At 47.8% G+C, this 14,021-nt stretch overlaps 1 protein-coding gene across 3 annotated transcripts in view; it reads left to right on the forward strand.

Annotated features, from left to right (window-relative positions):
• The window catches only part of LOC106588030 (palmitoyltransferase ZDHHC1), a 55,843-nt gene that overhangs the window by 26,878 nt on the left and 14,944 nt on the right, over positions 1–14,021 (forward strand). For all 3 annotated transcript variants that reach the window (XR_014382869.1, XM_082969848.1, XM_082969847.1), the window contains exon 8: positions 10,219–10,310. Coding sequence is in view for 2 of the 3 variants with exons in the window: in XM_082969848.1 (XP_082825974.1) it covers positions 10,219–10,310 (92 nt within the window). In the remaining variant the exon portion in view is untranslated. The remainder of the gene's footprint in view (positions 1–10,218; positions 10,311–14,021) is intronic.

The following is a 14,021-nucleotide window of genomic DNA, read 5'->3' on the forward strand; positions in this document are numbered from 1 at the left end:
CCTCGGCTGACTACACCACTAGGATAGTAGTACATACCGACCTCCCTCGGCTGACTACACCACTAGGATAGTAGTACATACCGACCTCCCTCGGCTGACTACACCACTAGGATAGTAGTACATACCGACCTCCCTCGGCTGACTACACCACTAGGATAGTAGTACATACCGACCTCCCTCGGCTGACTACACCACTAGGATAGTAGTACATACTGACCTCCCTCGGCTGACTACACCGCTAGGATAGTAGTACATACTGACCTCCCTCGGCTGACTACACCACTAGGATAGTAGTACATACCGACCTCCCTCGGCTGACTACACCACTAGGATAGTAGTACATACCGACCTCCCTCGGCTGACTACACCACTAGGATAGTAGTACATACTGACCTCCCTCGGCTGACTACACCACTAGGATAGTAGTACATACTGACCTCCCTCGGCTGACTACACCGCTAGGATAGTAGTACATACTGACCTCCCTCGGCTGACTACACCACTAGGATAGTAGTACATACCGACCTCCCTCGGCTGACTACACCACTAGGATAGTAGTACATACCGACCTCCCTCGGCTGACTACACCACTAGGATAGTAGTACATACTGACCTCCCTCGGCTGACTACACCACTAGGATAGTAGTACATACTGACCTCCCTCGGCTGACTACACAATGCAAATAGTCTGGGTAGCCATTTGATTAGAGTTTCAGGAGTCTTAAGCATGGGGGTAGAAGCTGTTCAGAAGCCTTTTGGACCTAGACTTGGCACTCTGGTACCGCTTGCCGTGCGGTAGCAGAGAGAACAGTCTATGACTATTGTGGCTGGAGTCTGACAATTTTTAGGGCCTTCCTCTGACACCGCCTGGTACAGAGGTCCTGGATGGCAGGAAACTTGGCCCCTGTGATGTATTGGGCCGTACGCACTACCCTCTGTAGCGCCTTGCGGTCGGAGGCCGAGCAGTTGCCATACCAGGCAGTGATACAACCAGTCAGGATGCTCTCGATGGTGCAGCTGCAGAACTTTTTGAGGATCTGGGGACCCATGCCAAATCTTTTCAGTCTCCTGAGAGGGAAAAGGTGTTGTCGTGCCCTCTTCACGACTGTCTTGGTGTGTTTGGACCATGATAGTTTGTTGGTGATGTAGACGCCAAGGAACTTGAAACTCTCAACCTGCTCCACTACAGCACCGTCGATGAGAATGGCAGATGTGCTCGTTCCCCCTTTTCCTGTAGTCCACAATCATCTCTTTTGTCTTGATCACGTTGAGGGAGAGGTTGTTATCCTGACACCACACGGCCAGGTCTCTGACCTCCTCCCTATAGGCTGTCTCGTCATTGTTGTGATCAAGCCTAAAACTGTTGTGTTGTCGGCAGACTTAATGATGGTGTTGGAGTCGTGCCTGGCCGTGCAGTAATGGTTGAACAGGGAGTACAGGAGGGGGCTGAGCACACACCCCTGAGGGGCCCCCATGTTGAGGATCAGCGTGGCAGATGTGTTGTTACCTACCCTCACCACCTGGGAGCGGCCCGTCAGGAAGTCCAGGATCTCTAGTTGCAGAGGGAGGTGTTTAGTCCCAGGGTCCTTAGCTTAGTGATGAGCTTTGAGGGCACTATGGTGTTGAACGCTGAGCCGTAGTCAATGAACAGCATTCTCACATAGGTGTTCCTTTTGTCCAGGTGGGAAAGGGCAGTGTGGAGTGCAATAGAGATAGCATCATATGTCGATCTGTTGGGGCGGTATGCAAATTGGAGTGGGTCTAGGGTTTCTGGGATAATGGTGTTGATGTGAGCCATGACCAGCCTTTCAAAGCACTTCATGACTACAGACGTGAGTGCTAAAGGTTGGTAGTCATTTAGGCAGGTTACCTTAGTGTTCTTGGGCACAGGGACTATGGTGGTCTGCTTGAAACATGTTGGTATTACGGACTCGGTCAGGGACAAGATGAAAATGTCAGTGAAGACACTTGCCAGTTGGTCAACCCATGCTCGGAGTACACGTCCTGGTAATCTGTCTGTGAATGTTGACCTGTTTAAAGGTCTTACTCACATCGGCTACGGAGAGCGTGATCACACAGTCGTCTGGAACAGCTGATGCTCTAATGCATGTTTCGGTGTTGCTTGCCTCGAAGCGAGCATAGAAGTTATTTAGCTCGTCTGGTAGGCTCGTGTCACTGGGCAGCTCGCGGCTGTGCTTCCTTTTGTAGTCCGTAATAGTTTTCAAGCCCTGCCACATCCGACGAGCATCGTAGCCGGTTTAGTAGGATTCGATCTTAGTCCTGTATTGATGCTTTTCCTGTTTGATGGTTCATCGGAGGGCATAGCGGGATTTCTTATAAGCGTCCGGGTTAGAGTCCCGCTCATTGAAAGCAGCAGCTATACCCTTTAGCTCAGTACGGATGTTGCCTGTAATCCATGGCTTCTTGTTGGGGTATGTACGTACGGTCACTGTGGGGACGACGTCCTCAATGCACTTATTGATGAAGCCAGTGACTGATGCGATGTACTCCTCAATGCCATCGGAAGAATCCCGGAACATGTTCCAGTCTGCGATAACAAAACAGTCCTGTAGTTTAGCATCTGCTTCATCTGAACACTTCCTTATTGAGCAGGTCACTGGTAATTCCTGTGATTTTATATTTTTGTTCATTATTTATACCGGTATAAATCATTTTAATAGCAGGACGCTGTAAATTCCATTGAATTAGACTGTTTGAGAAGGTCTGAATCCTAAGTAACCTGCCTACTCAGTTTGAAGAACAATACCAACATAGTTACTGTAGCAGGTCAACACTGTGTGCTGGAAAACCTTGGTAGAGCATGGGTGGAATAGGCATTGTGGTGCTGGAAAACCTTGGTAGAGCATGGGTGGAATAGGCATTGTGGTGCTGGAAAACCTTGGTAGAGCATGGGTGGAATAGGCATTGTGGTGCTGGAAAACCTTGGTAGAGCATGGGTGGAATAGGCATTGTGGTGCTGGAAAACCTTGGTAGAGCATGGGTGGAATAGGCATTGTGGTGCTGGAAAACCTTGGTAGAGCATGGGTGGAATAGGCATTGTGGTGCTGGAAAACCTTGGTAGAGCATGGGTGGAATAGGCATTGTGGTGCTGGAAAACCTTGGTAGAGCATGGCTGGAATAGGCATTGTGGTGCTCATGTGAATTTCCTTTCTTTTTTGGGCTTTAGACCAATGCCTATTCTCACTTAAAACATTTTTTTTTTAGTTTTTAATTTCCATGTTTTTTTTTACACCGGAAGGTGATTATATAACATGATTATACAACACCTCACAATGTTGTGTGTTTTTTATTTACTTTATTTATTGATAAGATCCTATCTCATAATCCTACTGAAGCAAATATTTACTATGCAATTACACAATGTAGCTGGCTAGATGACTACAGGAGGGAGAAATGTGGATGAGCTGTTTTCAATGGAAGGGTTCCGGAATATTCTCTCTTGTCAAGACGAGGTCTGGCCGTGAATACATGATAGTCATCCACTTCGGTGGAACCGACTTGGGACACACAACGTGGACAGCCCTGGTGCGTCAGAACATGTGTCAGACCCTGGCTTCACACGTGTAGTGGTAGTTACTGATCCTGGCTTCACACGTGTAGTGGTAGTTACTGATCCTGGCTTCACACGTGTAGTGGTAGTTACTGATCCTGGCTTCACACGTGTCCTGATAGTTACTGACCCTGGATTCACACGTGTAGTGGTAGTTACTGATCCTGTCTTCACACGTGTAGTGGTAGTTACTGATCCTGGCTTCACACGTGTAGTGATAGTTACTGATCCTGGCTTCAGTAAGTAAGTAGTTACTGACCCTGGCTTCACACGTGTCCTGGTAGTTACTGATCCTGGCTTCACACGTGTCCTGATAGTTACTGATCCTGGCTTCACACGTGTAGTGATAGTTACTGATCCTGGCTTCACACGTGTAGTGATAGTTACTGACCCTGGCTTCACACGTGTCCTGATAGTTACTGATCCTGGCTTCACACGTGTAGTGGTAGTTACTGATCCTGGCTTCACTAGTGTCCTGATAGTTACTGATCCTGGCTTCACACGTGTAGTGATAGTTACTGATCCTGGCTTCACACGTGTCCTGATAGTTACTGATCCTGGCTTCACACGTGTCCTGGTAGTTACTGATCCTGGCTTCACACGTGTAGTGGTAGTTACTGATCCTGGCTTCACACGTGTCCTGGTAGTTACTGATCCTGGCTTCACACGTGTAGTGGTAGTTACTGACCCTGGCTTCACACGTGTCCTGATAGTTACTGATCCTGGCTTCACACATGTCCTGGTAGTTACTGATCCTGGCTTCACACGTGTCCTGGTAGTTACTGATCCTGGCTTCACACGTGTAGTGATAGTTACTGACCCTGGCTTCACACGTGTCCTGATAGTTACTGATCCTGGCTTCACACGTGTAGTGGTAGTTACTGATCCTGGCTTCACACGTGTAGTGATAGTTACTGATCCTGGCTTCACACGTGTAGTGGTAGTTACTGATCCTGGCTTCACATGTGTAGTGATAGTTACTGATCCTGGCTTCACACGTGTAGTGATAGTTACTGATCCTGGATTCACACGTGTCCTGATAGTTACTGACCCTGGCTTCACACGTGTCCTGGTAGTTACTGATCCTGGCTTCACACGTGTAGTGGTAGTTACTGATCCTGGCTTCACACGTGTAGTGGTAGTTACTGATCCTGGCTTCACACGTGTAGTGGTAGTTACTGATCCTGGCTTCACAGGTGTCCTGGTAGTTACTGATCCTGGCTTCACAGGTGTCCTGGTAGTTACTGACCCTGGCTTCACACGTGTAGTGGTAGTTACTGACCCTGGATTCACACGTCTAGTGGTAGTTACTGACCCTGGATTCACATGTCCTGGTAGTTACTGATCCTGGCTTCACACGTGTAGTGGTAGTTACTGATCCTGGCTTCACAAAGACACACCTGCCCACAATCACGCTGTCAAATGCAGACTTACAAGTACTTACACACACACACACACCTCCCTGCCCTGTGATCGTTGGCTGCTCTCCCAGTCTGGGCTGCATGCTGGGTCTGGGTAACCGTGGTGACGCTCTGTTAGCCTTGGCGTGGGCTGTCTGGCAGTGACCAAAACCCAGCACCTGACAGGACGGACACCGACCCACCACCTGCACCTGGCACACTCACAAAGAAACCCGCCGTGCAGCACACACACACACACACACACACACACACAGTAGTCCGGTCAAACCCCAGCTCTGGCCCGGGCCCAGTCCACTCTGGCTATGGCCCAAATGGCATGGGCTCTGGTTGAAAGTAGTGCATTCTAAAGGGAATATGACTCTTGTTGAAAGTAGTGCACTATATAGGGAATAGGGTGCCATTTGGGACGCAGCCTCTCTGTCTAACCGAACTATAACCCTCGTTATAAACCACAGTGCTCTCCTATAACTCACAGCAGGCTGACAAAACCACAAGGATTCCTCATAACCAACACCAAGCTGAGCCCTGAGGCTCCCTGAAACCTCACCCAGACTCTAACCACCTCACTGAAACCTCACCCAGACTCTAACCACCTCACTGAAACCTCACCCAGACTCTAACCACCTCACTGAAACCTCACCCAGACTCTAACCACCTCACTGAAACCTCACCCAGACTCCAACCACCTCACTGAAACCTCACCCAGACTCTAACCACCTCACTGTAACCTCACCCAGACTCTAACCACCTCACTGAAACCTCACCCAGACTCTACCACCTCACTGTAACCTCACCCAGACTCTAACCACCTCACTGAAACCTCACCCAGACTCTAACCACCTCACTGAAACCTCACCCAGACTCTAACCACCTCACTGAAACCTCACCCAGACTCTAACCACCTCACTGTAACCTCACCTCACCCAGACTCTAACCACCTCACTGAAACCTCACCCAGACTCTAACCACCTCACTGAAACCTCACCCAGACTCTAACCACCTCACTGAAACCTCACCCAGACTCTAACCACCTCACTGTAACCTCACCCAGACTCTAACCACCTCACTGAAACCTCACCCAGACTCTAACCACCTCACAGTAACCTCACCCAGACTCTAACCACCTCACTGAAACCTCACCCAGACTCTAACCACCTCACTGAAACCTCACCCAGACTCTAACCACCTCACTGTAACCTCACCTCACCCAAACTAACCACCTCACTGAAACCTCACCCAGACTCTAACCACCTCACTGAAACCTCATCCAGACTCTAACCATCTCACTGTAACCTCACCTCACCCAAACTAACCACCTCACTGAAACCTCACCCAGACTCTAACCACCTCACTGAAACCTCACCCAGACTCTAACCACCTCACTGAAACCTCACCCAGACTCTAACCCGCTCACTGAAACCTCACCCAGACTCTAACCACCTCACTGAAACCTCACCCAGACTCTAACCACTCTCACTGAAACCTCACCTCACCCAGACTCTAACCACCTCACTGAAACCTCACCCAGACTCTAACCACCTCACTGAAACCTCACCTCACCCAGACTCTAACCACCTCACTGAAACCTCACCCAGACTCTAACCACCTCACTGAAACCTCACCCAGACTCTAACCACCTCACTGAAACCTCACCCAGACTCTAACCACCTCACTGTAACCTCACCTCACCCAGACTCTAACCACCTCACTGAAACCTCACCCAGACTCTAACCACCTCACTGAAACCTCACCCAGACTCTAACCACCTCACTGAAACCTCATCCTGCCAGCCAAACCTGGTCGTTACCACCACACGTGAGTACCCTCACCCAGACTCTGGTTCTACACTGTGTCCAGTCACTGATACCCTCACTCGCAGTAGTCTCTAACCAGTCTCTCACTGAAACCTCGCCCAGTCACTGATACCCTCCTCGCTGTAGACTCTTCAGTCTCTCCTGTACTGCTACCACCTCAGCTGTAACCTCACCTCGACTGCCAGACTCTAACCATCCTCACTGTAACCTCAGCCCAGTCACTCATAACCACCTCGCTGTAGCCTCACCCTGCCAGCCAAACCTGGTAGCTGTACCAGAACAAGTTAGTACCCTGCCTTGCTGTAGACTCTGCAGTCTCTACACTGTACTGTCCAGTCAGTGATACCCTCCTTGCTGTAGTCTCTTCAGTCTCTCCTGTACTGTCCAGTCAGTGATACCCTCCTTGCTGTAGTCTCTTCAGTCTCTCCTGTACTGTCCAGTCAGTGATACCCTCCTTGCTGTAGTCTCTTCAGTCTCTCCTGTACTGTCCAGTCAGTGATACCCTCCTTGCTGTAGTCTCTTCAGTCTCTCCTGTACTGTCCAGTCAGTGATACCCTCCTTGCTGTAGTCTCTTCAGTCTCTCCTGTACTGTCCAGTCAGTGATACCCTCCTTGCTGTAGTCTCTTCAGTCTCTCCTGTACTGTCCAGTCAGTGATACCCTCCTTGCTGTAGTCTCTTCAGTCTCTCCTGTACTGTCCAGTCAGTGATACCCTCCTTGCTGTAGTCTCTTCAGTCTCTCCTGTACTGTCCAGTCAGTGATACCCTCCTTGCTGTAGTCTCTTCAGTCTCTCCTGTACTGTCCAGTCAGTGATACCCTCCTTGCTGTAGTCTCTTCAGTCTCTCCTGTACTGTCCAGTCAGTGATACCCTCCTTGCTGTAGTCTCTTCAGTCTCTCCTGTACTGTCCAGTCAGTGATACCCTCCTTGCTGTAGTCTCTTCAGTCTCTCCTGTACTGTCCAGTCAGTGATACCCTCCTTGCTGTAGTCTCTTCAGTCTCTCCTGTACTGTCCAGTCAGTGATACCCTCCTTGCTGTAGTCTCTTCAGTCTCTCCTGTACTGTCCAGTCAGTGATACCCTCCTTGCTGTAGTCTCTTCAGTCTCTCCTGTACTGTCCAGTCAGTGATACCCTCCTTGCTGTAGTCTCTTCGGTTTCCCCTGTCGTGTCTTTGGCATCATTAAATTGAAGACTGTTATTTTATCAAATCAATTCTCTGTAATTATTATGACGTTATTAAACTAATTATGTAAATGTTATTAACTAGGAAGTTGGGGCACCAAGGAAAATCTTCAGATTACAAAGTTATAATTTTCCTAATATAACTTTTCAGATATTTTAAAATCTGATCAATTAGTCTTCTAATTAATTAATTATTCTTTACCTCACGTTAGTCTCATTCCGAACGTCGTAAATCATTGGTTATCTGCACGAACCCAGTCTTCACTATGAATCATCCATACATCAATTGTCTTAATCATTTATTTACTAACTAACTAAATAATCACAGAAATGCATAAACAAACAAACAAACAGTAGATATGGTCACAAGGAAATGATAGGGGAGGTTCCCTAGTGGGCTGAGCCGATATGACGGCTTGGTGGACAAAGGGAAGTGGGTGTGGACTGAAAAGGGCGGGAAAGACAAGAGTCACTACACAGTTGCTAATTACATTATTTTAAAATACTAATCCTTTGCACATGAACGCTCACTCATTCGGGAATAATTGCAATCAATATATATTTACGCTCAGTGTGTCGTCGTGATCTCTGTTGGCATCGTCCGTCTTTCTGTTGGAAAGTTCATCTGATCGTCTCTCTGCTTCCATGAAGTCGCTCGTGGTTAGAATGGATACGTCAAGAGTCCCATTCCAAAATGTTCTTATAGAATAGATATTTCGGCGCTTGTCCGTATTCGCATTCCAGGTCGATATAATTTCCAGCTGCAGACTAGTAATTAGTATGGAAGATTTGCTCTTATTCTGTCGGGATCGATAGTCTCAGAGTTGAACCATTTGCACCCGTGTAGCCAATGCTCCACATGGTTTGGTTAGGAATTCAACAACCATTACAACCTTAGCTTAGACTGAGGTTTTTGGTGGTCTCTACTCCAACCTTTGCCCCCTCGGTGATCGAGGTACGGATTTCCTCAGGTGGGGTTTTTATTCGGAACAGTAGAAAAGGGCTGTCCCATGACGCCAGAGGCCTGATGAAAGCCCCCCATTTAGCCATTTCACTCTCTCTCTCTCCTCCTCTCCCTTCTTCTCTTTAACTCTCCTACCTCTCTCTCTCTCCTCCTCTCCCTTCTTCTCTTTAACTCTCCCTACCTCTCTCTCTCCCCCTCTCCCTTCTTCTCTTTAACTCTCCCTACCTCTCTCTCTCTCTCTCTCTCTCCTCCTCTCCCTTCTTCTCTTTAACTCTCCCTACCTCTCTCTCTCTCTCTCTCTCTCCTCCTCTCCCTTCTTCTCTTTAACTCTCCCTACCTCTCTCTCTCCCCCTCTCCCTTCTTCTCTTTAACTCTCCCTACCTCTCTCTCTCTCTCTCCCTCCTTCTCTTTCTCTCTCTCTCTCTCTCTCTCTCTCTCTCTCTCTCCTTCTCTTTAACTCTCTCTCTCTCTCTCTCTCTCCCTCCTTCTCTTTCTTCCCTCTCTCTCTCCCTACCTCTCTCTCTCTCTCCCCCTCTCCCTCCTTCTCTCTAACACTCTCTCTCTCTCCCTCTCTCCCCCTCTCCCTCCTTCTCTTTAACACTCTCTCTCTCTCTCTCTCTCTCTCTCCCTCCTTCTCTTTAACTCTCTCTCTCTCCCTCTCTCTCTCTCTCTCTCTCTCTCTCTCTCTCTCTCTCTATCTCTCTCCCTCCTTCTCTTTAACTCTCTCCCCTCTCTCTCTCTCTCTCCCTCCTTCTCTTTAACTCTCTCCCCTCTCTCTCTCTCTCTCTCTCCCTCCTTCTCTTTAACTCTCCCTACCACTCTCTCTCTCTCCCCCCCTCTCCCTCCTTCTCTTTAACACTCTCTCTCTAACTCTCTCTCTCTCTCCCTCTCCCTCCTTCTCTTTAACACTCTCTCTCTCTCTCTCCCCCCCTCTCCCTCCTTCTCTTTAACACTCTCTCTCTAACTCTCTCTCCCTCTCCCTCCTTCTCTTTAACACTCTCTCTCTCTCTCTCTCCCCCCCTCTCCCTCCTGCTCTTTAACACTCTCTCTCTAACTCTCTCTCTCTCTCCCCCTCTCCCTCCTTCTCTTTAACACTCTCTCTCTAACTCTCTCTCTCTCTCCCCTCTCCCTCCTTCTCCCTACACTCTCTCTTTAACTCTCTCTCTCTCTCTCTCTCTCCCTCCTTCTCTTTAACTCTCTCTCTCTCTCTCTCTCTCTCTCTCTCTCTCTCTCTCTCTCCCTCCTTCTCTTTAACTCTCTCTCTCTCTCAGGATGTTAGCTACTCGGGGACGCTGGGCTATACCAACCCTGAGATGGACGTGGAGGATCCTACCACCATGGCTGCAGCGCGGGGGGTTCTAGAGTGAGTTGTTATTCTGTTCTCTAGTGGTTAAAGTTGCAAAATTCCAGGAGGACTTCTGAATTTCCTGCTTGTTCCCTCCTGACAGGGATTTCTAGAACACCTGAGAATTTGGGGAATGTTACCAGAATTTTGCAACCCTAGTGGTGGTTCTGAATGAAAAATGGGCATCTCTCCCCCTTTTACTGGCTGCTGGGGTTTCATCCACGCGCCTCAGTCGCTCCGCTGCCTTGGACAACCTTTAGTTTGTTTAGTAGTGGTTCTGTAAATCTGCCCGTTACCTCGTTAAAGAATAAACACTTTAATTACTTTGTAGTGGGATGTTCCCCTTTTTAACTGGCTTGTAAAAACTGTTGATATCTTGTTTTAGTCCAAACACACAGGATGATGTCTGGCTGTAGTACAGAACTGGTTCTATGAGGTTTGGACCGACACTAGTGGGAAAGACAACAGAACTGGTTCTATGAGGTTTGGACCGACACTAGTGGGAAAGACAACAGAACTGGTTCTATGAGGTTTGGACCTGCACTAGTGGGAAAGACAACAGAACTGGTTCTATGAGGTTTGGACCTACACTAGTGGGAAAGACAACAGAACTGGTTCTATGAGGTTTGGACCGACACTAGTGGTGTGTTCTGTTCTGTAGTGTGGAGCTGGGCTGTGATGTGTAATGTGACTAATACAATTAGTGTTGTTTGACAGGTCCATAATATCTCTCTGTCTCTCTCTCTCTCTCTCTCAGTGATGTGAGTCAGCAATCTCTCCTTATTTCTAATAATAAGACATTCCCTCTGTACTGCCGGTTGTTATCTCTCTCTCTGTACTGCTGGTTGTTATCTCTCTCTCTGTACTGCTGGTTGTTATCTCTCTCTCTCTTTCTATACTGCTGGTTGTTATCTCTCTCTCTCTTTCTGTACTGCTGGTTGTTATCTCTCTCTCTGTACTGCTGGTTGTTATCTCTCTCTGTGTACTGCTGGTTGTTATCTCTCTCTCTGTACTGCTGGTTGTTATCTCTCTCTCTCTGTACTGCTGGTTGTTATCTCTCTCTCTCTGTACTGCTGGTTGTTATCTCTCTCTCTGTACTGCTGGTTGTTATCTCTCTCTCTCTGTACTGCTGGTTGTTATCTCTCTCTCTGTACTGCTGGTTGTTATCTCGCTCTCTCTGTACTGCTGGTTGTTATCTCTCTCTCTGTACTGCTGGTTGCTATCTCTCTCTCTGTACTGCTGGTTGTTATCTCTCTCTCTGTACTGCTGGTTGCTATCTCTCTCTCTGTACTGCTGGTTGCTATCTCTCTCTCTCTGTACTGCTGGTTGCTATCTCTCTCTCTGTACTGCTGGTTGCTATCTCTCTCTCTGTACTGCTGGTTGTTATCTCTCTCTCTCTCTCTCTGTACTGCTGGTTGTTATCTCTCTCTGTACTGCTGGTTGCTATCTCTCTCTGTACTGCTGGTTGTTATCTCTCTCTCTCTCTCTCTGTACTGCTGGTTGTTATCTCTCTCTGTACTGCTGGTTGTTATCTCTCTCTGTACTGCTGGTTGCTATCTCTCTCTGTACTGCTGGTTGTTATCTCTCTCTCTCTCTGTACTGCTGGTTGTTATCTCTCTCTGTACTGCTGGTTGCTATCTCTCTCTCTCTCTGTACTGCTGGTTGTTATCTCTCTCTTTGCCGTCTCAGAGGGAAGACCAATCAAAACAAACTGGTGGACCGGCTCTTAGTCTCAAATCCCTGCTTCTTTTTTAAACTGGATGACTGGAACCATATTTCAGTCATAAAAATGGACCTTGTGTTTTATTGTTCTTGGGACGTCCACACACTTTCAAAGGGCGTCAAAGTATTTTAAGGTCATCATTTCAGTGGATATGTGTAGTTGGGTTGTTCGGTAGCCTAAGTAGTGTCCCAAATGGCACCCTACTCCACCCTGGTCAAAAGTAGTGCACTACATATGGTGCCCGTTTGTGATGCAACGTCAATTATCCCTCCAGGCAGGTTTGTACATGTTTTCATAACTGACACACAATAAACAGTGTTTAGCATTAACACCTCATTTCATCATAACTTACGACGACTGTGACCATGACAAATTCTCTATTTGTCTCCATGGTGAAAGCAAAATAAAACAGTTTTCCCATGACTTTAATGACAGTCTGCTGCTGTGTCCCAAATGGCACCCTATTCCCTATTTAGTGCACTAATTTAGACCAGAGTGTTATAGGGGAAAGGGTGCCATTTTGGGATAGAAGTACAGTAAGGAGGAGAGCAACAGGAAAGTGATAGTGGTGTATAATGGAGGTGGACCTCTGATGTAAGTCTATCAGTCAAGCAGAGGGACACACTAATAACACTATACTGTCTCACACAAGGTCATACATTCATCCTCATGGCTAAATGGCTCCTTCAGAAAGGCTGGGCATTGGAGAGTTACGTGACCTACAAAAACGCAACGGTCAGAAGACTGAAGACTCCTGGCGACAGTTCATCATTCTATATTTTTATTGAGGTTATCTACTTCCAAGGTTTTATACTTTCTAGTTTAAATGTTGGTGGAAATGTCTAGGGGGGGGGGGGGGGGGGGGGGGGGGTGGGAGCAAGAAACATACGGGTTCACCCACCCAAAAATGTCAAATGAACAACCAGAAAACAACTGAAGTTACTACTGATGCTAGCTTTAGCAACGGCATCTTGTTAGCTTTAGCAACGTCATCTTGTTAGCTTTAGCAACGGCGTCTCGTTAGCTTTAGCAACGGCATCTTGTTAGCTTTAGCAACGGCGTCTCGTTAGCTTTAGCAACGGTGTTTCGTTAGCTTTAGCAACGGCATCTTATTAGCTTTAGCAACGGTGTTTCGTTAGCTTTAGCAACGGCATCTTGTTAGCTTTAGCAACGGCGTCTCGTTAGCTTTAGCAACGGCGTCTCGTTAGCTTTAGCAACGGCGTCTCGTTAGCTTTAGCAACGGCATCTTGTTAGCTTTAGCAACGGTGTTTCGTTAGCTTTAGCAACGGCGTCTCGTTAGCTTTAGCAACGGCGTTTTGTTAGCTTTAGCAACGGCATCTCGTTAGCTTTAGCAACGACGTCTGGTTAGCTTTAGCAACGGCGTCTCGTTAGCTTTAGCAACGGCGTCTCGTTAGCTTTAGCAACGGCGTCTCGTTAGCTTTAGCAACGGCGTCTCGTTAGCTTTAGCAACGGCGTCTCGTTAGCTTTAGCAACGACGTCTCGTTAGCTTTAGCAACGGCGTCTCGTTAGCTTTAGCAACGGCGTCTCGTTAGCTTTAGCAACGGCGTTTTGTTAGCTTTAGCAACGGCGTCTCATCGTTAGCTTTAGCAACGGCGTCTCGTTAGCTTTAGCAACGGCGTTTCGTTAGCTTTAGCAACGGCATCTCGTTAGCTTTAGCTGAACAACAGGAGAGGATGGAGGAGGTGGTTACACGTCCTGTTGGTGCAGCAATTCAAGCAGTGAGGGAACAAGTTGTTACCTTTTTTTGAGATCAGATGGACCTGGAATCAGATCCAGATTTAATAGAAAAGGTTCATCACATTCAGACTGAGACAAAAGGAGCCTAAAAAGGGACGTGAACATCTGCACTTTGGATTTTGAGAAGATGCGGGTTCAAAAATGGCGTCGCTTGAGGATCAAGACAGACGCAATAACGTGTGGGTCACGGGGATTTCTACAAACCGGGGAAGAGGGAGGTGATGCGATTGCTTTCCTGCAAGAAATCC

The sequence above is a fragment of the Salmo salar genome, chromosome 26 (assembly GCF_965601325.2).
Source record: "Salmo salar chromosome 26, fSalSal1, whole genome shotgun sequence".
Classification (NCBI taxonomy): domain Eukaryota; kingdom Metazoa; phylum Chordata; class Actinopteri; order Salmoniformes; family Salmonidae; genus Salmo; species Salmo salar.